This window comes from Sus scrofa, chromosome 14 (assembly GCF_054392235.1).
Source record: "Sus scrofa isolate SSC_HxYL_T2T_F1_AM1 chromosome 14, Sscrofa_HxYL_maternal_Yorkshire_Landrace_v2.0, whole genome shotgun sequence".
NCBI lineage: Eukaryota > Metazoa > Chordata > Mammalia > Artiodactyla > Suidae > Sus > Sus scrofa.
In genome coordinates, this window is record NC_139396.1 from 83,845,921 (window position 1) to 83,871,534 (window position 25,614).

General features: G+C 44.9%; 2 protein-coding genes and 1 long non-coding RNA gene across 12 annotated transcripts in view; 1 reads left to right on the top strand and 2 right to left on the bottom strand.

Moving 5' to 3' along the window:
* HNRNPF (heterogeneous nuclear ribonucleoprotein F) overlaps window positions 1-4,914 on the bottom strand; it is a 21,025-nt gene extending 16,111 nt beyond the window's left edge. For 2 of the 8 annotated variants that reach the window (XM_013983263.3, XM_084997015.1), the window contains exons 1-3: window positions 4,878-4,914; window positions 4,482-4,549; window positions 3,833-3,923 (exon numbers count right to left, since the gene is read on the bottom strand). The gene's annotated coding sequence lies outside the window, so the exon portion shown is untranslated. Of the gene's footprint in view, window positions 1-3,832; window positions 3,924-4,481 lie in introns of all 8 variants that reach the window. The other 6 variants (XM_005670999.4, XM_005671000.4, XM_005671001.4 and 3 more) reach the window with 4 other exon arrangements.
* LOC100738157 (uncharacterized) lies at window positions 4,739-14,767 on the top strand. Of its 3 annotated transcripts, none has more exons than XR_014827952.1 (3): window positions 4,739-5,088; window positions 13,392-13,532; window positions 14,607-14,767. XR_014827952.1 is itself a non-coding variant. In XM_084997017.1 (3 exons), exons 1-2 carry the CDS (start codon window positions 4,739-4,741, stop codon window positions 13,511-13,513), a joined length of 504 nt encoding a protein of 167 aa, XP_084853143.1. In that variant the 3' UTR covers window positions 13,514-13,532; window positions 14,607-14,767. The 3 variants fall into 3 exon arrangements, 2 of the variants coding, with proteins under 2 accessions (XP_084853143.1, XP_084853144.1); XM_084997017.1 differs by having other exon boundaries at window positions 13,360-13,532; XM_084997018.1 differs by lacking the exon at window positions 13,392-13,532.
* A 6,673-nt stretch (window positions 14,768-21,440) lies between these two features.
* LOC100737817 (uncharacterized) lies at window positions 21,441-25,295 on the bottom strand. Its single transcript, XR_135407.5, has 3 exons — window positions 24,792-25,295; window positions 24,458-24,669; window positions 21,441-22,247 (listed from the first exon to the last, which is right to left on the bottom strand). It is a non-coding gene; the product is annotated as an uncharacterized LOC100737817 (long non-coding RNA).
* Window positions 25,296-25,614: the final 319 nt, after the last annotated feature.

The window sequence follows — 25,614 nt, forward strand, 5'->3', positions numbered from 1 at the left end:
CATCTTTGGTAGATCCACTTAAAGAAGCATTATACCTTTTTTGTTTGTTTTTTGTTTGTAGTATATGGAAGTTCCCAGGCTAGGGGTCAAATTGGAGGTGCAGTTGCCAGCCCACACCACAGCCCCAACAACACGGGATCCCAGCCACATCTGCAACCTACACTGCACCTTGTGGCAATGCTGAATCCTTAACCTATTGAGTGAGGACAAGGTTGGAACTCAAATCCTCATGGATACTAGTTGGGTTTTTAACCTGCTGAGCCACAAGGGGAACTCCAAGTATTATACCTTAAAGGAAGGATGCTAAAGACCACTGAGATTGTAACAAAGTTAGGGACCTGAGTTTCCCCGTGGCTCATGTGGCTAAGGATCCAGCGTTGTCACTGGTGTGGTTCAGATTCGATCCCTGGCCCAGGAACTTCTGTATGCCAAAATAAATAAATAAATTTTTAAATTAAGAAAGTAAATAAAAAACTCAGGAACCAATATGAAGGGCTCTCACTGGCTAAAAATTGGGTAATATGAGCATCAAAAAGAATAAAAGCTACAGGGGATTAAAACACATCCTGTATGTTAAAAATCCATGACTTCATAATGATCTCAGAAAAATTACTGCCTTTGGCATATGCTAGGGATTCAATTCATTATGCTGGATAAATATAAAGGAATCAAAAACTCAACCTGCCTTTTATACAGAAAAAATTTCCTCTCTATAGAAGTACTTCTGCTAATGAATGGGAATGAATATTTAATTAAAACATCACTGATTTAGAAACAATTAACAAAACAATGAATCTAGAGAATGACCATCAATGCCTGCTAACATCACAAAGAACACCAACCAATATGTGCTTCCAGCAGTTCACAACACCTCCAATGAAATATTTCCCCCAAAATCTCAAAGGAATCAAAAAAGCCTTCAGAGATAACTACCATTTTACAGGAAATGCAGAGGACAGTGACTGAAAACACCACAGGAAAGCAGTCAGAAAAACCCAGAGTGTGGAGAAAGAATTCCACAAGACACACAACCCATTTGTTCAAAGACTCTTAAGAATAGAGAACCTGTGCATCATTACTGTCTAACAGGTAGCCTCTTGTCACACTTGATATGTGGCTGGTACAAACTGAGATGTGCTAAAACAAGCACACACAGGATTTTTAAAGCTTAGTTTGAAAAAAAAGTGAAAAATAAAACTTAAAAATTACATGATAAAATATTTTGAATTTTTTTTATTTTATTTTTTTATGTTTTTATTTTTTTTGTCATTTTTTGCTATTTCTTGGGCCGCTCCTGCGGCATATGGAGGTTCCCAGGCTAGGGGTCGAATCGGAGCTGTAGCTGCCAGCCTACGCCAGAGCCACAGCAACGCGGGATCCGAGCCGCGTCTGCAACCTACACCACAGCTCACGGCAATGCCGGATCGTTAACCCACTGAGCAAGGGCAGGGATCGAACCCGCAACCTCATGGTTCCTAGTCGGATTCGTTAACCACTGAACCATGATGGGAACTCCATATTTTGAATTTTAGACATACTGTTAGAACTAAATTATTAAAAGTGAACCATACCTGTTCCTTTTTATTAGAAAATGTAAAATTAAATATGTGGCTTTATTATATATCTATTTGACAGTGCTATTTCTTAAAACATAAGAGATCTGTCTACCAAAAATATAATGATCTTGTTTGGATCCTAAATCAAACCAACCAGCTATAAAAAATTCTACGCAATCAGGTACATTTGAACACTGGGTATTTGATACCAAGGAATTATTATTTCTTTAGGTGTGATAATGGTAATGTGGTTTTTTTGGTTTTGTTTTGTTTTGTTGTTGTTGTTTGTCTTTTTGCCTTTTCTAGGGTCGCTCCCGCAGCATAAGGAGGTTCCCAGGCTAGGGGGTCGAATTGGAGCTGTAGCCGCTGGCCTACTCCAGAGCCACAGCAACGAGGGATCCGAGACAGGCCTGCAACCTACACCACAGCTCACTGCAACGCCGATCCTTAACCTACTGAGCAAGGCCAGGGACCGAACCCTCAATCTCATGGTTCCTAGTCGGATTTGTTAACCACTACGCCAGGACGGGAACTCCGGTAATGTGTTATATTTTAAAAGTCCTTAGATACACAAATACTTATGGAGAAAAAAATCCATGAACCTGGTTCTCCCTCTGCCCAATCGTTTGTCTTCCACAAGAACCCTTGTTCAGAGCAACTAACTGGAGGCAGGGGTCCTGGCAGAGGGATGTCCCACGTCAGACAGACTTAAGAACAGTCCCAGATGTGTTCTAGGACACATCTGTATGATGGGGATAGCAGTAATATCTCCTTATGGACTGATCGCGGGCATGTGATTAGAAAAGTGTAAAACACCTAGCTCTGTGTCTGCACTACTGAGGGCCAATCAGTGTGATTCCACAAAGAGTCTGAGAGCCAAAACTCAGACTGGAGAGGGGAGGTTGATGGGAAAGTCACCTCTGTCGATGGGGGGCCCCCCTCCCACTTCTGTAGCCCCACCAGGCACTACTCCAAAGGGCACGCACCACGTGTGTCTCCACTCTTCCCCAGTTTTTTTTTTTTTTTTGTCTTTTTGTTTTTTGTCTTTTTGTCTTTTGTTGTCTTCCCCAGTTTTGACCTTATCAAAGGACTAACTCTCCTCCTGTTTAATCAATCCCTCCCCTTAAACCATTCTCATTTTTACTTGAGTTACTTTATAAGGGAGGTACGTTAACAATACTCAAGTGAAAATCAGTCGCTTAGCAGTTAAAAATTAAAAAGTAGACTATAACACGGAAAGAATAAATCTAATCAATTTACAGAAACGCATACTATTAAGAGGAGCTCCCCGAGGCAAAGGCCGAACTTGCTTAACTAGTAAATTTACTTATTTTAAAATGAAGGAGCTTATCTTCATTAGAACTGAAAACATCACTTTTCACTGATAGATCCTAATATTTTTGTCTGACCGGAGAACCCGAGGTTTGTTCATTCTTACTAGAAACGCACAAATAGTTAACTTTTAAAAACGTGACTTAAAAGTAATAGTAAGAATATCAAGACCGGTAGTTTCGCTGACGCATTCGTTTAAGGATTATTTGCAGCCTTCAACTAACTCTCCCGGCTCTACAAGGGTCCGATTACCGAGGCCCGCCCCTAACTTTGGGAGCCTGGGCCCCCCTCCCCCCACCGCCGCCAGCCGCGGCCGGTTCCGCGGAAGCCGCCGCGGCCACCCGGCCCCCTCCCCCACCCCCACAGCAGCTCTCGGGCCCCGGTCCCGCTGAACAACCCGCCCGCCGAGGCAGGCAACTCCTTCCCCCCACGCCAGGTTCTCTGGCTCGAAAATAGCTGTGAAGCACGTTGGTTTGTCGTAGGGCCTCCAAGGGAAGGAAACTGCCGCGAAGGGCGTCTCGCGGGGCTCGCAGGTAGCCGGAGAAGGGAGGCAGGCTCTCCCGGGCCTGAGGTTCGTCCGGCGGGAACCTGTGGGGGTCCCCTGATAAGGAAAAGACTAACCGGGAGGAGCTTGAGGCCTCCTAACCGTAAAACACCGGGGCCCAGGGTCGGTCGGGCCCCGCGTCTCGCGCGGCGTCACCCAGACCGCTCGGCGCCACCTTACGTGGGCCACGCGGGGGCTGGGAGGCAGAGGGAGCCGCGCGAGCGCCGGCAGCGTCCAGCAGTTTCTGGGGCGCAGTCACGAATTAGCAAAAATACACTCAAAGATAAAAGGATAAGTGAAGAATAAAAAAACGGCCGACCAAGTTTCCCCAGCGGAAGTGTGGGCACCAGGCAAAGACAACAAGAACCGAACAGTTTCAACCAAAATATCCACATGCTACCTTTGAGAGCAGGAGACAAATGCAGACCGGCTCAGGGCACACACGCGGCGCGGAGAGGAAGAAAAGGCCGCAAAGACGGAAAGTGGAGGCTCTGCGAGCGGGAACGTGGGAGGGGGGAGGAGTCAGTTCCCAACCAGTCCCGTGCAACTCCCTGACGCGCGCAGCCACGTGAAAGTACTGCTTTCATTTTTAAATGAACCCCCTCTCACGGTCGCCCCATGTTTTCACCGTACCCCAGGCAGGGGCGCTCGGGCTCTGCCTCCCCACCCCAAGAGTCCGCACCAGGCTCTTCCTCCCTTCCGATCCTGCGTCCTCTGACACCAAACCTCAGCCCCGCGATCCAGTCCCCGAATGTAAACCAGTGGCCTCAGGCCCACCTCCCCGAAGTTCACATCTCAGTCCCGCAGGCCCCACCCTCAGTGGGCCAGGTCCTCGTTCAGGACCTAGTCGGTCCCTAGGTGTGTGGCTCCTGATCTCAGACCCCAAATTTCAGCCCCACGGTCTTCAACCTCCAGTAGGCCCAGGTGCAGGCCTTTACCACAGATCCCGCCTCCCCTGACCCCCAAATCTCAGCTCCTCGGTCCTCAATGCCAGGGGCCTCGGTTTCTGGTGTGTAGGCCTCGGACACGCCGCCCCTACCACCCCTCACCTTGGGCTCCGAGTCTCCACGCTCCCGCTCGTCTTCACATCCGGCACCTCGGTCGACCCTGTGAGCACCTAGAAGAGGGTGGAACGCGGGGGACTTGGCAGTTGTAGCAGAGGCAGTTGAGGCTTGTTTACCATCACTATGGAAACCTCTGGCAGCGCGCCCTGGGCGGGGCTTACGAGGGGCGGGGTCAGGCGCGCGGAAGGCCTGAGTCCACAACTCCCGCCCGTCGTGCGCACGCGGCGCTTCCGGAAGCCCTTATGCCTTGGTTTGCCTTGACCCTCCCCTCCTCAGACCTGCGCCCAAATACCCGGGAACAACAGCCCCAGGAGCCCCTGCCCCCGCCCCCGCCTCCGGCTGCCGGCGTGACCGCGGGCCGTTTTCTCTGCAGAACCCCACCTTTCGCTCCTGAAAGACGCGGCGCAACCCCACTTCCAAGACGGAGCCGGAAGGACGTAAAGACCGCGGCGGGGCGGAGTCTCCAAGGCGGGTTATGGGGGTGGGGCCACAAGGGCGCCGTTGTGACGCGCCCGGAGCGGAGTCGGGGATTGGTCGGCCAGGCGCAGGACCGGGCCGGGGCCTGCGGTGCGAGGGCGCTGCAAGTGGCAAGGTGGGTTACGTGGGCGAATCCTGCTCGAGGGAGGGGAGGGCAAGGCTTATGGGTTTTTCCGGCGTCTCTAAGGGTATCATCTGGGAGAGTTTCCCCAACAGTGAGCCCAAAGGATCCCTGGATTGAAGACCAGCGTGACAGAAGAAAATGAGAGTCATTTCCTGCCAAGGAGGAAGAAAGAGGGAACCAAATCCTGGAAACCGACAAAGGCTGTTCCGAGAGCAGGGTTTAGGGAGGGATTGGTAGGTTGAGGTTGCTCATGTGATTATCACTTGGGCTGAGAAGGCCTAAGGTTTCTGAAGGTGACCCTCAAGTCCCCAGGGAAAAGCAGACATTTCAGAGCACCTGAGCGACAGGGTGGATGGTAGCTGAAGTGGCTACTCTGCCCGAGGCAGTGGAGCAGATTATTTTTTTATGTGTTCTAGGATTAATAATTATTACCATTTTATTTTTGGAGACTCAATTCATGAAGAGGAAAATATAAAGAAACTCATCACTGATTAAGCAGGTTGCTTTTTAAATAAATTAAGGGAGTGCTTGGAATAGGGTCAGATTATGAATGGACAACCTATAGTGAAGGAAGGAGAACAGTTTGTCAAAAGAAGTTGATTTGGGAGGGATGGGAAAAGTAAAAGCAGGAGGTAAAAATGTATGAGAAGACTCAGGCGAAGCATAATTACGGAAAACAGGTCCTACAAAATTCAAATAGGTATTCTTAAGAAACCCAATGATCCCATGCTAGCTCATGGTATAGAAAAGTCTGTTTATGGAAAGAAAGTGCAAGTAGCTAATCTGAGGCAAATATTTAAATTACCACCCCACCCCCGACCCCACCCCTGCAAAAAAAAAGATGCTTCAGGGTTTAGGGACTGTGAAACCAGATTGATGCAATCCACTAAGAGGGCCTGCGAGGAGTTCCCGCCGTGGCGCAGTGGTTAACGAATCCGACTAGGAACCATGAGGTTGTGGGTTTGGTCCCTGCCCTTGCTCAGTGGGTTAACGATCCGGCATTGCCATGAGCTGTGGTGTAGGTTGCAGAGGCGGCTCAGATCTGGCTACAGCTCCAATTCGACTGGGAACCTCCATATGCCTCGGGAGCGGCCCAAGAAATGGCAAAAAGACAAAAAAAAAAAAAAAAAGAGGGCCTATGAGCCAAGTAGGCTTTATTTATTTATTTATTTATTTTGTCTTTTTAGGGCCGCACCCAGGCTAGGGGTTGAATCAGAGCTGTAGTTGCCGGCCTACACCCACAGCCACAGCAACACGGGATCCAAGCTGAGGTCTACACCACAGCTCGCAGCAATGACGGATCCTCAAGCCACTGAGTGGGGCCAGGGATCAAACCCACGTCTTCATGGATACTAGTTGGGTTCCTTACTGCTGAGCCAGGACAGAACTCCCAAGTGGCCTTTTTGATTCCCTCATCAAATCTGACAATTCTACAGCATTCCTCAACGATGCAATTATCTTTGAGGCCTTTAAATAAGAAAAATGTGGGTTTGGGCTTGATTATGTGCCTCCCCTTGTTCTTAAGGAGTCATGCCAGGTGTCCACTAGGATATCTCTTGCAGGTGTGCACCAGCACAGTCACAGGTAGGCCCTTTTCCCCAGTAAGGAGTTGGAGAGCTCACCACAGATCCCAGGCCTTTTCTGCAGCTGTCCATCTCATCTCACCAACTGGAGGATGCTTGCCCACACCTGGTCTACTTGGACTACCTCCTCAGCTGTGGGTCTTTAGAGGTCTCCACCTTTTCACCTCTGTGTCTGCAAAAGTTTCACCTAAGCTCTAAAAGAGACTTATTTTTTAAATTTTTGCAAGTACCTAGGAGTCCCCTTTGTGGCTCGACTAGGATCCGTGAGGATGTGGTTCAATCCCTGGCCTTGCTCAGTGGGATCTGGCATTGCCGTGAGCTGTGGTACAGGTCGTAGAGGAGGCTCGGATCCAGCGTAGCTGTGGCTGTGTGTAGACTGGTGCCTGTAGCTCTGATTCCACCTCTAGCCTGGGAAACTTCCATATGCTGTGGGTGCGGCCCTAAAAAGCAAAAAATAAAAAATAAATAAAAATGTTTGTGAGTATCTGCACAGGGATGCCCCTCAACGGTCTGGTTTAAAAACAATTGAATTCTCCAACAGTGAAAACCACCTCAAGAGGTATCCTCTTGCAGACTGACTTGCCTATTTATTTCCTGTTGTTTATGTAAATAATTAGCACAGCTTTAATACCTTTTAAAAGGTATTTTAAGTTTTAAAAATAAGTTTGTCTTGGGAAACCACACATCCATGACAAAAAATACAAAGATTTGTATTGTCTACAATTTTCCAGTTGATACCCTTTGAAAATACGCTTTCCCCGTTAAGCTTTGACACCACTCTTTTCCTTTCCCAGGAGAATGCCATTGGATAGGCAGGATCACCAAGACTCAGAGAAGGCTCTTATTCAAAATCACATTATTTGTCAAATAGCAATAATGATAACAATAGCTAACATATATTGTACCTTCACTGTGCTTTGTACTGTTAGGAGTACTTAATTTTATCTCAGCATCATAGTAAACCACCAGGTGATGTTACTACTGTCACCACTTAGTAGAAAAAGAGTGAGGTATACAGTATCTTTTTTTTTTTTTTTTTTTTTTTTGGCTGTGCCCTAGGCACATGAAAGATCCTAGGCTAGGAATCAAACCCATGCCACAGCAGCAACCCAAGCTGCTGCAATGTCAATGCCAGATCCTTAATCTGCTGTGCCACAGGAGAACTCCAAAGTAACTTTCTTAAGGTCACTCAGCTTTAAATTGTAGGTTTGGGCATTGGGCTAAGGCACTCTGGTTCCAGGGTCTGTGGTCTTTTAACTGCTGCAATCTCAAACCTAGTGAGAGAAAAGACTTTCAAACTGGCTCACATGGTTTTCTCTCTTCCTTTCCAATCTGAAAAAAAGGAAAGAATGAAGTGAGGAAGCAATTGAACTGTCCAGCCACAGTATAGGTCCAGTCCAAATGTAGTTTCTTGTTGTGGCTAGGTGCTCCAGTAGAGATAAAGGATACGATAACCCAGGTGGGATGTGCCAAGTTCAGCTGTCACATCTTGTCTGGTTAATTTTCTTTTGTTTTTCTTTTTGCCACATGCAGAAGTTCCCAGGCTGGGGATTGAACCCGTGCCACAGCAGCAACCTGAGCATGGCAGTGGCAACACTGGGTCCCCACCCTGCTGAGCCACCAGAACTCCAATTTTCTTGATCAATATAGAAAAATACACCTTTGGGAGTTCCTGTCGTGGCCCAGTGGTTAAAGAATCTAACTAGGAATCATGAGGTTGCAGGTTCGATCCCTGGCCTTGCTCAGTGGGTTAACAATCCAGCATTGCCGTGAGCTGTGGTATAGGTCGCAGATGCGGCTCGGATCCCGCGTTGCTGTGGCTCCATCGTAGGCTGGTGGCTACAGCTCTGATTAGACCCCTAGCCTGGGAACCTCCGTATGCTGTGGGAGCGGCCCTAGAAAATGCAAAAAAAAGACAAAAAAAAAAAAAAAAAAAAGAAAGAAAGGAAGGAAAGAAAGAAAGAAAAATGCACCTTTGAAGCAGCACCAGTGCTTATCCAAGAAGTAAGTCATGCACGGAGTTCCCATCATGGAGCAGCAGAAACAAATCCGACGAAGAACCATGGGGTTGCCGGATCAATCCTTGGCCTCGCTCAGTAGGTTAAGGATCCGGCATGGCCATGAGCTGTGGTGTAGGTCTCAGATGTGACTGGGATCTGGCATTGCTGTGGCTCTGGCATAGGCCGGCAGCAACAGCTCAGATTGGACCCCAGCCTGGGAACCTCCATATGCCACAGGTGCAGCCCTAAAAAGTCAAAAGACCAAAAAAAAGAAAGAAAAAAGTTGGAGTTCCCGTTGTGGCGCAGTGGTTAACGAATCCGACTAGGAACCATGAGGTTTCGGGTTCGGTCCCTGCCCTTGCTCAATGGGTTAAGGATCCAGCGTTGCCCTGAGCTGTGGTGTAGGTTGCAGATGCGGCTCGGATCCCGCGTAGCTGTGGCTCTGGAGTAGGCCAGCGGCTACAGCTCCGATTTGACCCCTAGCCTGGGAACCTCCATATGCTGAGGGTGCGGCCCAAAGAAATAGCAAAAAGACAAAAAAAAAAAAAAAAGAAAGAAAGAAAAAGAAGTCACCACTACAGAAGTCTGGACTCCTGTGTTATTTGCAGTTCTTTGAAATAGCACTCTTTGTGTTAAATAGTTAAAGAGGAATTATGGCACCCCACGACCTTGATGGTTACCTGCTTGAAGAGGTTTCCTGGCCTTGCCAGAGACTGCAGGGGGGACTGGGTGGTACCGGGTACTGTTGTATGGCTGCCCTTACTTTGACCATTTCCACAGCAGGCCTGGCCAGCAGCAAGCCCTGACATAAGCTTGTTGAGTTGTCCCCCTTTAGCCTGGTTTTGAGTTTTCTTTTTTTTTTTTTTTTCGTTGTTTTTCTTTTTTTTTAGGGCTGCACCCGAGGCATGTGGAGGTTCACAGGCTAGGGGTCTAATCGGAGCTGTAGCTGCCAGCCTACACCACAGCCACAGCAATGCTGGATCTGAGCCACGTCTGCGACCTACACCGCAGCTCATGGCAACGCCAGATCCTTAACCCACTGATCGAGGTCAGGGATCAAACCTGCAACCTCATAGTTCCTAGTCGATTGGGTTTCCACTGCGCCACAATGGGAACTCCCTGATTTTGAGTTTTCCCACCCCAAAATATGTTCAGTTAGATTCCTTCACTTCTATGGGGAGAAGACTTCATTTGCATCAAGATGTGCTGTTTTATGTCAATTATATCTCAATAAAACTAGAAAAAATAGATGCGCTGGGTGCAGAGCAGCTTGCAGTTTTACCTCTTCTTCTCAGTAATTTCCATTTTAAAAAATTATGGACAGCTGCAGCTCCAATTCAACCCCTAGCCTGGGAACTTCTATCCATATGCTGCAGGTGTAGCCCTAAAAAAAAGCTGTAGAATGAAAAAATTAAGAAAATAATATGCATTATTGAGAGAAAGGTCAAAAGTTTAATATAATTATTCAGAAACATCCTCAGATACAGGAAGCTCAAAGAATCCCAAGTAGGATTATAAAATAATAAAGTAGAAAAAAGAACACCTCAATACATTATATAAAACTGCAGAACACCAAAAGAGAGGCATGGGGGAAGGCGTGAAAACACTCAAATAATAGAGTATCTACAAAGGGCAATTATAATTCTCAAGAGTAACACCAATAGTCAAAAGACTTGAACAGTGGCTCCCATGTGATGAGATAAGCTAGAATTCTACACACAGAAATTATCTTTCAAGAAAGGGGATGGGTTCCCCAATGGCTCAGTGGGTTAAGGATCCAGCATTGTCACTGCTGTGGCACAGGTTTGATCCCTGGCAGGCATGCCCCACCCCCCAAAATAGAATGGGGATGAAATAAAGACATCCTCACATAACAAAAAAGTGTCTTTTTCACCAAAAGACTTTCACTAAAGGAAATTCTAAAAGATGCACTTCAGGTAGAAAAAAATGATTTCATATGGAAAGTCTCAGATACAAAAAGTGATAAAGAGCCAAGAAAATGGAAAATAAATTTAAACAAAGATTAGCTACTTAAAACAATAATTTGCTAAAAATTTGCATGTATACAGGAGAGAAATATGTCAAAACTACAACAACAGATGATGGTGTTTCAGGCTGGGAGGAGAACAAAAAGAACATTCTAAGTAATATTCAGGAATAGGTTAAATATACTGATTTAGACTTTTCCTTTAAAACAAAAGGACATATGTTAAAATATCCAGACAAAAACACTAAAAGAATAAAGAATATATTAACTTATTAAAAAAAAAAAAAAAAAACATTATGGAGGAGTTCCTACTGTGGCAAAACGGGATTGTCTTTGGAGCACTGGGATGCAGGTTGATCCCCAGCCCGGCTCAGTGGATTAAGGATCAGGCATTGCTGGAAGCTGCAGTGTACATTGCAGATGCGGCTTGGATCTGGTATTGCTATGGCTGTGGTGTAGGCCAGCGGCTACAGCTCTGATTGGATTCCTAGCCTGGGAACTTCCATGTGCTGTGGATACAGCCCTAAAAAAGACAAAAAAAAAAAAAAATTCTGGAAACTACACTCAGTATTTTGTAATAACCTACAAGGGAAAAGAATCTAAAAAAACATATATATATATATTTTATATTCTTATATATTCTTTATATACATATATAAAACTGAATCAAAAAATAAATGAATAAAACTGAAACACTTTGCTGTACACCTGGAACTAATACAACATTGTAAATTAACTATACTTCAATTTAAAAAAGGGATTACTATAATACTATATATATATGTATATATATACATATATATATTTTTTTTAAACCGCAGTGTGCAGTGGCTTGATGTGGAACCTCAGTTCCCAGACCAGGGCTTGAACCTGGCTGCAGCAGTGAAAGCACTGAGTCCTAACTACTAGACCACCTAGGGAACTCCCATATAATACAATTTTTGAATGATGAAATATTTCAAAATTTGAGAAAAATCTTGAAGATAATGCACAGTCAGTGGAGGGTATTGAAATTTTGAGATCAGAAGAGTAACAAAATATGTAGCCCATTTACATAAAATGTTTTAAAGCATATTGCTTCCTATAATATCATTTGTGTGGGTAGGTGTGTGCTATTTTGACCCAGTTTTGAGGCCAGTTCCTCTTCTTGAACAGCTGATTAATTCCACACCTCCAAACATCTCCCTTATCAGGCTCTCACACTCTGGAGCCATCTTACACTCACCTTGATTGCCCCAGGGCCAGATATCAGGCAACGCTGTGCCCCAAAACCTACTGAAATTATTCGAATTAGCCAATCCTAAGCCTTTTTGCCCTGTCTAGCACTTCCTTCCAGCAAAACCACAATAAAGGCTCTGGCCTCCAGTTCCCCCTTCCTCTGCCTCATGACTGACCTGGTACTTCCCTGAGTGGCCCTGAGTGGAATGCTCTGTTCTCCCCCAAAAGCTATGAGTACAAAACACTGGAAAACTCTCTCTGGTTTTACTCTCTTGAACTGCATCTGACCTCGTCATGCACTATCTCACCCGAGATAACATGGTTGAAACAATTCCTTGCCACTGCAGCTTCTAGTTCGAAACCATCATGGTTGTATGGGTAGGAGGAGGCTTGGCACTAAGTCCCTGCATCTGCCCCATGTTGCTCCTAAGTACTAGCCCCCTCTGGGGAGCAATCCCTCCTGCCTCTGGTTCTTCACAGCAGAGTCTGTGCTCCCCAAGGGGCAATGAACATGGAGGCCAGGGTTGGCCAGTAATTCTGGAGCCTCACTCTATGTGGGAAAGAGGTGATAGGAGAGAAATGTGGGCTCAGGCCAGGTGGGTTGCAGTCCTCCTTCTGAGTAAGCTGACTAAATGCTAAGCACTTATATTACCTATGTGAGTTTTGTCAGATGTTCTCTTTTCCATCACTTGGGATTTATGAAGCAGCATTGTGTCTTAGTATTTTCATTTTGACCACTTCTTTATGAAAAAATATATTCCAAGTTTTGGGGTTTTTTTGTTTTTGTTTAGCTTTTTAGGACCACATGCATGGCGTATGGAAATTCCCATGCTAGGGGTCAAATCCGTGTGACAGCTGCTGGCCTACGCCACGGTCACAGCAACACAGGATTGAGCCTCATCTGGGACCTACACCACAGCTCATGGCAATGCCAGATCCTTAACCCACTGTGCCGAGCCAGGGATCCAACCCATGCCACTCACACAACCACAGAGATGATGCCGACTCCTTAAACCGATGCACCGCAGTGGGAACCCCCAGGAGTTCTAAATAATGTTACCTTTGAAAGTTTCTGAACTACTACAGGCAAAAGGGGTTGGCGTTCGTAAAATCAGGTTTGGTGTGTGGGTGGTAATGAGAGAGATGGGAAAAAAAGAGCAAGAAAGGATAGGGCTTCTTCCTCTTTTGTATAAGGAAGGACAAACCAAAACTTTCCTGTATACAGACAGCCTCATATCAGGAACCGTTAAAACTACCTATACTCCTCTAGTCAGGGCATCCCAAAAGGCAGGCCACATGCAGAGCTGTAAAGAAACCAGGGGTGGTGGCTTCATGCTGTGGCAGCCTGGCTAAGCAGAAGAACATTGCCCAGCTTGCACCCCCCACCGACCACCATGTGTTTCTGAATGGGGAAGGGCTTATAAGCTTCTTCTGTGAGATTGGAGGGTGAAACCAGCCATTCTTTAATCCTCAGTGGAAGCATTGCAACTGCCCTACTTTCCTCAGGATCCTCCCTGAACTTCCCCAACTCCTGGGCCAGGTGTGAGTTTAGCATGGCAAAGAAGGGTCTTCTACTGGACACCCACACTACCAAGGTCAGAGGCAGGAAGCACAGAGGATGGAGGTGAATTTCAGCTCTAGCTCCATGTGAGTTCAAACTTGTTGCTGTCCCCCACTTTACAACCATCTTTCCTTCCTGACAGCCACCGCTTAACCAGCTCCCACGATGCAATAACTCACATCTCTGTAACAAATTGTATATGCACATCTCCTGGTGGTTCTGTTCTTCTCTTTGAATCTTGACAGATAAAGAAGACCACTCAAAAATTTTGGCTGTACTTATACAACATATGAGTACATAGTGACAGACTGAGTTCTTAGGACCCTCCTGCTTAACACATGTGGGAAATACAAATCACATAATGTGACAAGCAGTTAATTATGCTATCTTCCTGACATGTGATAGCAGAGATTCTTTTTTTTAATAAAAAGTGGTCTATGGAGTTCCCGCTGTGGTAGGAATGCGATCGGCTGTGTCTTGGGAGCACTGGGATGTGGGTTTGATCCCCAGCCCAGTTTAGTGGGTTAAGGATCTGACAATGCTGCAGCTGTGGCCTAGATCACAACTATGGCTCAGATCTGATCCCTGGCCTGAGAACTCCGTATGCCGTGAGGCAGGCAAAAAAAAAAAAGAGAGAGAGAGAGAGAAAAAGAGGTCTAGAAAGTTCCCTTGTGGTGTAGTGTGCTAAGGATCCATTGTTGCTGTAGCTCGGCCCAGGCCACAACTGTGGTCTGGGTTCAATCTCTGAACCAGAAACTTCTGCATGCCTTGGCCATGGCCAAAAAAATATTTTTTTTAATTAAAAAAAATATGCAGTTGGAGTTCCCTTGAGGCACAGCAGGTTAAGGATCTGGCATTGTCACTGCTATGGTTGCTGCTGTGGCTCAGGTCGATCCCTGGCCCAGGAACTTCTGCATGCATGAGTATAGCTAAAAGAGGGGGAAAAAAAAAGCTTTTAGGATACACCTAAAAGTGTTAACAGTGGTTTCCTCCATTCTTCCCCTCTTCTGAGTATTGGGACAACTACCGGTTTCTGTTATTCCAGCCCTTCATCCTTTATTCACGGTTTCTACAAAGTTATGGGACTTCACTGCAGCAAACTCACCTGCAGGGCTTCTGGAGGCATCACTGAAACAAGCCATCTCTCTTTGCTTTTACAGGTCTCAACTGCCTATTATCAATGTTAATGTCATTGACCAAAACCAGAATCTGAGGAGCAATCTCATCATCAGAAAAAAATTTCTTACACCTTCCTGAATGATCATTTTATAGGATTTTGGGGAAAATGCTAATAAAGACAATAGTCATCTACCCTGTCATCTTTAATGCCTATGATTCACAAACCTCTCTATACCTCCATATATGGCACTCTGTTACATAACGTGTTAGGGAAACCTAACTGGAGTTCGAAAGCCATGAAGAGAGAGTTCTCACACACACACATCACCCCTTGCAGCCAGCCTAGTACCGCAGGAAGAAGGAAGATTTTCCTCTCACTGAACAGTAAGTTGCAGGTACCCAGCAACACTGAGCCAATACTTCTACGTTAATTATCTGCAGCCCATGAGAAGCCACCACTAACTCGAACCCTCATTTTCCTCCAATAAACTTTGGTTTAAAACAACACCTGCTGTGGCATAGGCCAGCAGCTGCAGCTCTGATTTGATCCCTGGCCTGGGAACTTCCATATGCCTCAGGTGCAGCCCTAAAAAGCAAATAAATAAATAATTAAAAAAAACAAAACAACCCCAGTCTCTCCCAGCTTCCCCTTCTCATCTATAAAAAAATACTCTCTTCTTTTTATCTGGATTTGCTATGGTTCACTATAGTTTGCTTGTCCTGAATTGCAATTCCTCTGCTCTTCCTGAATAAACTTGGTTTTGCAGGCTGAATTGCTTACATTTTTCTTTTAAAAAAAGGGCATTTCATGGTGTTAGAAGAGGGATCTGAAGGCAATGAATCTCTGAAGAAGTAACAACCCTGGAACTGTGTATGGTACCCACTTGAGCCTCCTGTGCTCTTCATTTCTATGTGTCATTATCTTCTTTTTGGTTTGGTACATCTCCTCTCAGATTCAACTTCCCTCCTTTTGACTGAGCTCTTAAACTTTATTCGGATCTGTTTTTTTTTTTTTTTTTTTTTGAAGGCATCATCCTTTTAGTGAGTACTCATTTGTTTTTTGAACTTCTGATTTTGAAGTATGGGATCCTGATCCTCTAAATTATGGGGGGAGGGTACTCCTTCTGGGACCCCTGGCTGGTTTTATGTTAAAAAACTATGGTCCCTCCTCAGGTACATTCTTAACTAAATGGATCAACTTAACCAAAGGTATGTAAATTAAAGATAATTTAGGAGTTCCTGTTGTGGTACAGCAGAAACGAATCTGACCAGGAACCATGAGGTTGTGGGTTTGATCCCTGGCCTCACTCAGTGGGTTAAGGATCTGGCGTTGCCATGAGTTTGGTGTAGGCCACAGTGGCTCTGGCGTAGGCCGGCAGCCGTAGCTCCAATTGGACCCCTAGCCTGGGAACTTCCATAAGCCATAGTGTGACCCTAAAAAAAAAAAAAGGATAATTTAAAACACCAATGGTCATGAAGAAAAACTTCTGACCACAACTTGTTTTTCTCAGAACCAAATTAGAAGATTGTGGCTCTAAAATCAAACAGATTGAATGGGATGCCTATTTTAATTGTGCCTGGAGGCTTCCAAATGTATCCAAGATTCTAAAATCACCTCTTTACAAGAGACTGTTTCTAAATTAACCAAAGTGAGGACTTTCCATCATAGCTCAGCAGAAACAAATCAGACTAGTATCCATGAAGATGAAGGTTCAATCCCTGGCCTCACTTGGTGGGTTAAGGATCCGGCATTGCTGTGGCTGTGGTGTAGGCCAGCAGCTACAGCTCTGATTTGCCCTAGCCTAGGGACCTCCATATGCCAAGCTTAAAGCCCTAAAAAGAAAACAAACAAACAAGGAACCCCCCCCCAAAAAAAAATCTTTTGAGGCCTATTTCCTCTCCCCCCCCCCCGTCTTTATCTCTGGAATCAGCTTCCTCTTTCTCTTCTGCACTGTCCCCATCTCCTCTATACCCTCCACTTCCTCATTCTAATCCCCTCACTGAACTTCCCTTTTTCTCTGAACCTCTTCATACCTGCTCTCTTGAACCTATTAAAATTAACTCCTCTAAAATAGACCCTCTGAAGATCCAAATGCTAAACTTCTAATTCCTCATGTTCCCTGGACTAAAGTTGAACTTTGAACCATATTCAAAGATTTTCTCAAAGTAACCAAGGATCCCCACAGACTTGCTGAGGAATTTTATATAGTCATTCCAACTTATCACCCAGGCTTCTCTGACTTCTATCAGCTAGTTCACATCCTTGTCAGTGAAGGCCACGTCCACAGTGAATGAAAACTGCCAATTGAGACAATCCTGAGAAATCTTTATAATTACAACCTGGGGACAAAGAAACCCTTGCTGCTTCCATGATGAGGCTCATGGAATCACCAAGTGACCCCATTTGGCAAATCCTAGGGCTTTCCCAAAGCCCTTGATTGGAGTAAGATTCAGGTTTATCCAGAAGCCCAATGAATTCATACACGATTATAGCCAGCTCCAAAATGTCTTTATAGAAAATTGTGGTCTTTTTCAATGCTGAATCCACTTGAGCTGGCTTTAATTCTAAAGGTGAGTACTCATTTCACTAAAAGTCTGCACCAGAATCTTTCTCTTTTAGTCATGAGCCAACCTGAGTTCCTGGTGTGGCTCAGCAGTTTACGAACCCAACTAGTATCCGTGAGAATGCAGGTTCAATCCCTAGCCTCACTCACTGGGTTAAGGATCTGGCATTGCTGTGGCTGTGGTGTAGGCCGGCAGCTGCAGTTCAGATCTGACCCCTATCCTGGGAACTTCCATATGCTGCAGGTGCAGCCTTAATAAGCCGGGGTGGAGGAGGACTAGGATGTAACGGGAAACAGTATCTACTCTAGATTTAGTTCAGAAAACCAACTCACCCACACCCTAGATGATTCAACTAAAAGGAAGACCACTAAAATCCTTAGTCTTCAACTCCAAAAATGGAGGCCTCTAAACCCCAAATCCTCAGGTCTCCATCATTATTTCAAAAAGCTAAGACATTGGAAGAAAGACTGCTACAAACTTAGGTACTTGGGAGTCCTTCAGTCCTCTAACCAGTCTTACCAATGTCTTCCTAATCCCCAACAGCTCTGAGGAACTACTGGGATTTACCCAATCCTTTTTTAATTGACTTGATGAAACTACTCTTTAGTCAAACTCTGTCCAACTTTTCAAATCTGAAAGGGAAGTTTAATAACCACCTTTCCTTAAGGCAACTCAATTATTAATTTCTGTTCTTCCTTTTTGTACATGAAAAAGAATAAAATGCCCTTGGGGTACTCATCCAAAAGCAAATGGGTCACCACTGATCTATAGTGTATTATAGCCAACGACTAGAACCTATAGCCTGAGGATACCCCAAACCCTACCTCAGAGCTATATCTGCTACTACCTTTCTTGTAAAGGCCACTGAAGAAATAGTCATGGGATCCTCATTAACCATCTTTGTGCCACATACCACTGAAGCTTTTTTTTGTTTTTTTTCAAGCCTTTTTTTGTTTGTTTTGGCTGTGCCCTCAGCATGGGGAAGTCTGGTCCAGGGATCAAACCTGAGCCACAGTAAGTGAGTCCCTAACCGCTAGTTCACTAGGGAAACCAATAAGCTCTTAATTCTCTTTATACTCAACATCTTTCAGTAAGCCGTCTTACTTCCAATGAAATTATCCTGTTAATTGTCCCTTTTATTTTTTTTAAATTTTCTTTGTAGGACCGCATGAGTGGCATATGGAAGTTCCCAGGCTAGGGGCCAAATTTAATTGCAGCTGCCAGCCTATGTCACAGACACAGCAATGCAGGATCTGAGCCATGTCTTTGACCTACATCATGGATCACAGCAACCCAGTTCCTTAACCCACTGAGTGAGGCCAGGGATTGAACCTGCATCCTCATGGATACTAGGGTTCATAACAACAGCTGAGCCACAACAGGAATTCCTTTAACTGCCCCTTATTATCATTCTTGCCCACTGTAATAACCTTAACCTTGCTACCCTTCTCCTTCCTTTACAGAAGAACACACTCCTGCTATGACTGCTTATAGGACATGCTCTTAGATAATGAGAGATGTCTCAGGGTTCACTGGTGGTTCTTATTTGGAAGATGAACATGGTAACTGTTCTGCTGAATATGCAATGTCAACTCTTCTTTAAGTAACTCAACTGGCATCTTTGCCTTTGATGACTTTGGCCCAGTAAGCTAAGCTATATGCACTTACTTGGCCTGTATCTTAGTCAAGGGCAAAACTGCCAACTTTACACTGACAGTAGCTCTGCCTTTGGCTTACTTCCAGTGGAGATAAACTTAAAAACTGTTTAAGTTAGCTTTTATTAGATGGTATACTCCTGCCTGCTGCTTTGCCTATTCTTAAGGTTCTAGGGCATGCTAAGCTTGATTCTTTAGAAGCTAAAGAAAATCATCTTGCTGATATTTTCACACACACACACACACACACACACACACACACACACACACACACACACACAGCTGCCCTCAGAGGATCCAAATTCAAGCTGTCATTGTCCAAAGGAACATGGACCCTTCTGATTACTGGATCTGTCATCAGAAAACCCAATCTGTCCGTGACAGCCATGACCATTTAGCCTTCCCTATAGCAAGCTTTTTCCTTCACCTCCATCTCTACTGTGACCACTAACTATAGCTGCACCCTTTTGGATATTTCTCATGGAGTCACCTCTACAACCAGGTTTTCCTGTACTTTGCTTTGACCTCTCCCATGTCGTACTCTCTCAATGAGAGAATACGACTCTCCCATGTTGTATTCTCACTGTTAGGTCTGCTTGTCATGGCAAAACAACTCCCTTTTGTATGGCCTTTGAGAACAAAGGCCACAGAACAGAATGGTTTCTCCCTAAATGTTCACCAAACACCATTGACCTTTGGCTCAAAGGGGCCAATAGAATAATCCCAACTGAACCCTGGCAGGAGTCATACATGCACCACCTAATTTTTATCTTTGCAGCAAATGGGCCTCTTGATGGGCTTATGAATGTTTAGACAGCTGGCAGATTGGAGGCCAATGCATACTAGGATTTCTAATTGTCCCTATGGACATTCACAATCAATCTGAAGCCTCCCATTGGTCCTCTCATTGGTCTTACCCATTAAACCTTCATTGCCACCTTAAATGGAAACTGCCAGGAGGTATTTACTTCCATTGAAAGGCCCTTATTAATGCCAATGAACAAATGATTAGCAGCCTCTCTGGAATTGGGAAACATTACCGATTCTACCGCTAATGCAATTATTTGACTCATTGGCTAAAGCAGTTTTGGGTAATCACATAGCCCTTGATTACCTAGAATTTGTGTGACTGCAAACACCACCTACTGTACATGGGTAAATTCCTCTGGGGAAGTAGAAACCCCACAGGTACACCACAAGATATATTGTGGGTTGGGTTCCAAACCACCACAATAACAAATATTGCAATAAAACAAAAGTCTTATTTAAAAAAACCTTATTATGGAGTTCCCGTCGTGGCACAGTGGTTAACGAATCCGACTAGGAACCATGAGGTTGCGGGTTCGGTCCCTGCCCTTGCTCAGTGGGTTAACGATCCGGCGTTGCCGTGAGCTGTGGTGTAGGTTGCAGACGCATTGCTGTGGCTCTGGCGTAGGCCAGGGGCTACAGCTTCGATTCGACCCCTAGCCTGGGAACCTCCATATGCCGAGGGAGCGGCTCAAGAAATAGCAACAACAACAACAAAAAGACAAAAAACAAACAAACAAACAAAAAAACACCTTATTATGTAAAATTTTAAACACTCAGAGAAATAGGAGTTCCCTTGTGGCATAGCAGGTTAAGGATCTGGCATTGTCACTGCAGCAGCCCAGGTCACTGTGTGGGTTTGATTTGATTCCTGATCTGGGAACTTCCACATGCCATGGGCATAGCCAAAGAAAACAAAAAAGAGGAGTTCCCATTGTGGCTCAGGGGGTTAAGAACCTGACACAGTGTCTGTGAGGATTCGGTTCAATTCTTGGCTTCCCTCAGTGGGTTAAAGGCCTGGCATTGCTGCAAGCTGCTGGATAGGTCACAGATTCAGCTTTGATCCAGTGTTGCTGTGGCTGTGGCAGAGGCCTTAGCTGCAGCTCCAATTTGACCCCTAAGCTGGGATCTTCCATATTCTTTAGGCATGGGCCTAAAAAAGAAGAAAAAAAGAAAATATGCTTAGAAGCTGATCCAAATTTATAAATGGGTATGCCAATTTGCCAAGGCATTGAAAAGATGCTTTCTCTATGGGAAATCACACATGGAAAGAAGCAGTAAGCATTGTTCAGACCTGATAGGTTTTTACAAAGGAAAAACTTTAACACTCAATGTTTCTAATAAGTTATAGAATATAAAATAAATATTAGTTTTAGTATTTTTTCATTTCTCAATACACTTAACAACTGTCAAGAGAGTTTTTAGTGTTTTGGTAAAATTTTTTAAAGGTCGCAGAACAGTCATAATTTTTCCCATTAAGATGGCTTTGCATGGTTTCAGCTTTCATGGCCCTTTGACAGTCCCACACTGCTGTTTAAAGCGAGGAATACACACACACACAGAGCAAAGAATCAGTTTGCCTTAAGAAAAGGTTGTTAGAATGAGACCCAAGCACTCTGGGGTTTTGTGCACCATTTACTACTTGGGCAACTTTGAAAAAATCCCTTACTTTGGCTGGGCTGAGTGTCCTCAACAGTGAAATGAGTCTTAACCATGACTCTTCTTTTCTGGCCTGTATGATGCTCGATAATTGACAACCTACTAATGGTGAGGGCAGTTCTTTTGTCTTTAGATGAATGGACCACCTGACACAATCTACAATGTGATCACAAATAATGAATCTATAAATTTATTGAATATTTATTGTGTAAATTTATTGAAAATCTGTAAGGACATTTACGAAATTCATAAATGCAATGAAAAGCTATTTGTCATTTCCTGAAAATGTGAACTATATATGAACTCTTTGTTTTCTATTTGGATGCTGGCTGACTTAGAATCACAAAGGTTGTTTTCATTCATCCTGACCACAACTGACAGAGGCCCGTTTCCATGGCTGAGCTCTGGTGAACATGGCTCTTCCTAGTGCTGAATGTACTTGGGCAATTATGCCCCTTCAGTGAGGCTGTTTGCTTTGTTTTGTTCTTTTGGCTGCACTGCACTATGTGGAAGTTCCTGGGCCAGGGGTCGAACCCACACCACAGCAGCAATCCAAGTTGCTGCAGTGACAACACAGGATCCCTAACCTGCTGCGCCACTGGAGAAATCCTTGCTCTTTTTTTTTTTGCCACCCCACTGTATATGGAGTTCCTCCTGCACCAGGGATCAGATCCCAGCCACACTTGGGGCAACAACCCATGGTGCCAGGCCGGGGATTGAACCCGTGTCTCAGTTCTCCCAAGAAACCTCGGATCCCATTGCCACAGAAAAAACTCCCTTGCTCTATTTTTTAATACTTAAAATATTTATGTGAGTTCTTCCCAAGGATTAATAAATGCAATTACATATTCATTTTAAAGCACTTTACTGTAAAAAGTAGTTAGCTTCATTTATCTATTAATTCAACACTACTTTGGTTCTTCCTTCAGGCAGGGGACCATCCAGCTCCTCAGGATACAGCAGGAAGGAGATAAACTTAGATGCTGCCCTTCATCACTGGTGGGAGACAAAGACATTTAACACTTTTAAAATAAAACTGGGAGTTCTCCTGGGGCACAGCTGGTTAAGAATCCAGCATTATCACCACAGCAGCTTGGATTATTGCTGTGGCACGAGTTTGATCCCTGACCCTGGAACTTACATGTGCCTTGGTCATGGCCAAAAAAATAAAAAGTAAAATAAACAAAAATAAAAATAAAACTGGATAATTTCATCTAGAACACATGTGAACATCTACAGAAAAAGCATTTCTAGCAATCAACAAATATTTACTGAGAAGTTATTTGAGCCCCATGAGTAATGCTATGGAAGATAAAGGGAATTCAATAGTTCCGTTCTGTCCATCCTTGCCTTTAGAGAGCTTACCAAAAAGCTGAGGGTTTTTACTCTTTTCTGAGAAGTGAGAAAGAAAAAAACAATTCTTAGGAGCCATGTGTAACTAAAGACTTTGACAACAGAAAATCTGATTAAATCATAAAGTAACCAAAGATTACTAAAAAAAAAAAAAAAAAATACAACTCCAAACAACCCTTGTCTAAAATACATATCAAGCATTGTGAGGAAACTTAATTGTGCTGAAAACTGTAAATAAAAGCCAACCACACTTAGGGCCTAGAAAAAATATGCAAACCTCATGATGCTTCATGTCATTCCATCATTCTTCTGTCCTGGAGATTTTTAATCTCTGTGCTATTCACAAATGAGACAACTTTATAAAGCTGCCTTCAATTTTAGACATTGAATCACATTAATTTCATTGTTTAATAATCTACTCAGGAGTTCCTGTCGTTGCTCAGCGGTTAATGAACCCAACTAGCATCCATGAGGATGCAGGTTCAATCCCTGGCCTTGCTCAGTGGGTTAAGGATCCAGCGTTGCTGTGAGCTGTGGTGTAGGTCACAGACACAGCTCGGATCCTGCACTGCTGCAGCTCTGTTGTAGGCCAGTGACTATAACTCCAATTGGACCTCTAGCCCGGGAACCTCTAAAAAGACAATTAATTAATTAATTAATTAACTGGGATAAAAGTTCACAGGGTGACAAATGGAGATAGAGGAAGTCTCTGGTGCCTTTCTTCTGAGAAATACTACACCCACAGAGTTAAAGTGGATGGCTAACACCTTAGAAAGCTGCACTTCTGTATACAAGTGAAACTCCCTCAAGGAAATGGAAGCTTTTTCTGAAGTAATTCATATGAGCCCCACATCTAAGTCTTAAATAACAGGTTCTAACTTTCCAAGGTGGAGTGAAGAAGGGCAGTGACTTAGAGGAGAGTCAGAGCCAGAGGGGAGCCCTTTCAGAGTGGTGGTTTCAGATAGTAGGGTTTCAGTTCCTCCTTTTCCTTAGTCAAAAGCTGCATGGTATGATAAGGAAGCCATTTAGCCACAACAGGCTTGTTGAGCACTTGAAATGTGGCTAGTGTGACTGAAGCCCTCACTTTTTAATTTTTTTTTTCCTTTATTTTTTGTTTCTTTGGCCACACCCGAGGCAAATGAAAGTTCCTGGGCCAGAGATTGAATCTGCAGCTGCCACAACGCCAGATCCTTAACCCGCTGCACCGGACCAGGTATATAACCCGTGCCACAGAGATAATGCTGGATCCTTAACCCTCTGTGCCACAGTGGGAACTCCTTATTTATTTTTTTGGCTGTGCCCAAGGCATGTGGAGGTTCTGGGGCCATGACCGACCTGGAGCCACAGCTGTGACCTGAACCATGGCAGTGACAAGCCCAGATCCTTAACTTAATGTGCCACAAGAGAATTCTCTACAAGCTTTTAATATACCAAGATTTTGTCCCATTTTACCATTCACTTTAAGGTTTGATTTCTCATTAGAGTATAGGCTCTAAAGTCTTCTATGGTCATGTACAATTTATAAATGTAGGTTTTTTTATACTGGTGGTGCCCACCAAAGACTACCAAATCAGTTATTGTCAAATATTGAAGGGTTATTAGCTGCTGTGTTGAGGGAAACTTTACACTCTGGGTAATTATGTAGCATCTCAGAAAGGGAATGTTAAAGAGGGCTTATTATAGTATTCTGGCTTGTGTTAGGTGATTTTGGGGAAGGCCCAAAGAAACAGGGGTTTATTCTGGTGCTGTCAAAAGCAGAGGCAATTCAGTGATTTGCTTAATACTTTTCATCAGGAAAGCAGGAGGAATGGAATAGGGTAAGAGTTGTCGTTGGAGAAGCAATAGTCATTCACCTTTGCTAGGGCAGGAATGTTTGGTCAACTTTTTGTGGCTGCAGTGTCTGTATATCTGTTTAGACACAATCAGTCTTATTTTCTTCACCTTCCATCTCATTAGAGACCTCATCTGATGTAAAAATTCCATGACGTTGCTTATGTTCCTCAGGGCATTTCAGGCCAGTAACCAAAGGTGGCTTTCAGGGCTCCTTTTCTTCTTAGCGGGGAACCTGATAATTAAGAGAGAAAGGAGATTGGTTGGTTAACAAGTTTGCTACAGAGTATGAGAACTCTTGGTCCCCGATCCTGCTAATTGCGACTGTGTATATGTGTTTAACAAATAACTCCTCACCAAGGTCTGGAAAGTTCAGTCTATCTTGTTTAGAGCAAAAACAGCTGGTCTTGGTGAAAAACAGAAACGTAGATGACACTGAACTGGCGCCATGTCCCTCCCAGAAGAGAAGGTGGTGACATCCTCTGCCCCTGCACTTTGTATCTGCCGACCAAGCCTGAGGCGAAAGCCCTGCTCTCTGAAGGAATCAGGTGAGGTCACCTGAAGGTACTCTACAGCTGAGTACACCCATCGGCCGCCCTTCAGGTTCTGCTCTCGGAGACGCCTTTGTCGGTCTCCGGGGTTCTCGGGTCCCTCCTTCTTCTTCCTCAGCAGGAAATGACTGTCATTTTCTTAGGTCACGCTGGTCTTCAACCCAGCAGTCCTTTGGGCGCACTCTTCTGAGTACCCCCTCAGTCAATGTCCTTTGAGGCTCAAGAACGCTGTGTACGCCCTCCTCTCCCCACGCCCTGCCTTCCCCTCTTCTTCCCTCCTCTCACCCCCGCCACCGAGAGAGCAGTGCTCACCCACCCTCCCCAACCCGCAGCGTCTGGGCGGCTGGCCGCGGCCCCGCCCTGCGCCTGGCTGGCCAATCTCGGGCTCCGCTCCGGGAGCATCAAAATGGCGCTCTCGCGCCCGTGGCCCCGCCCCTGGACTCCTGCCTACCGGACCCTGCCCCTCCGCTGTCTTTACGTCCTTCCGGCTCAGTTCTGTAAGTAGAATTGCGCCACGTCTTCCCGGAGAAGAAGGTGGGGTTTGGCGAGAACCCGGAAGTGGGGCGGGGAAGCGGGCTCCCTGGGTTGCTGTTCCCGGGTGCTTGGGCGCAGGACCGAGAGGGGGCAGG

Excerpts from the sequence above, each read along its gene's own strand:
- LOC100738157 (XM_084997017.1), top strand. The coding sequence starts at position 4,739 with ATGCCTTGGTTTGCCTTGACCCTCCCCTCCTCAGACCTGCGCCCAAAT. Across the intron at positions 5,089-13,359 it reads AGGGCGCTGCAAGTGGCAAG|TGGAAGCATTGCAACTGCCC; the intron begins GTGGGTTACGTG and ends TTTAATCCTCAG.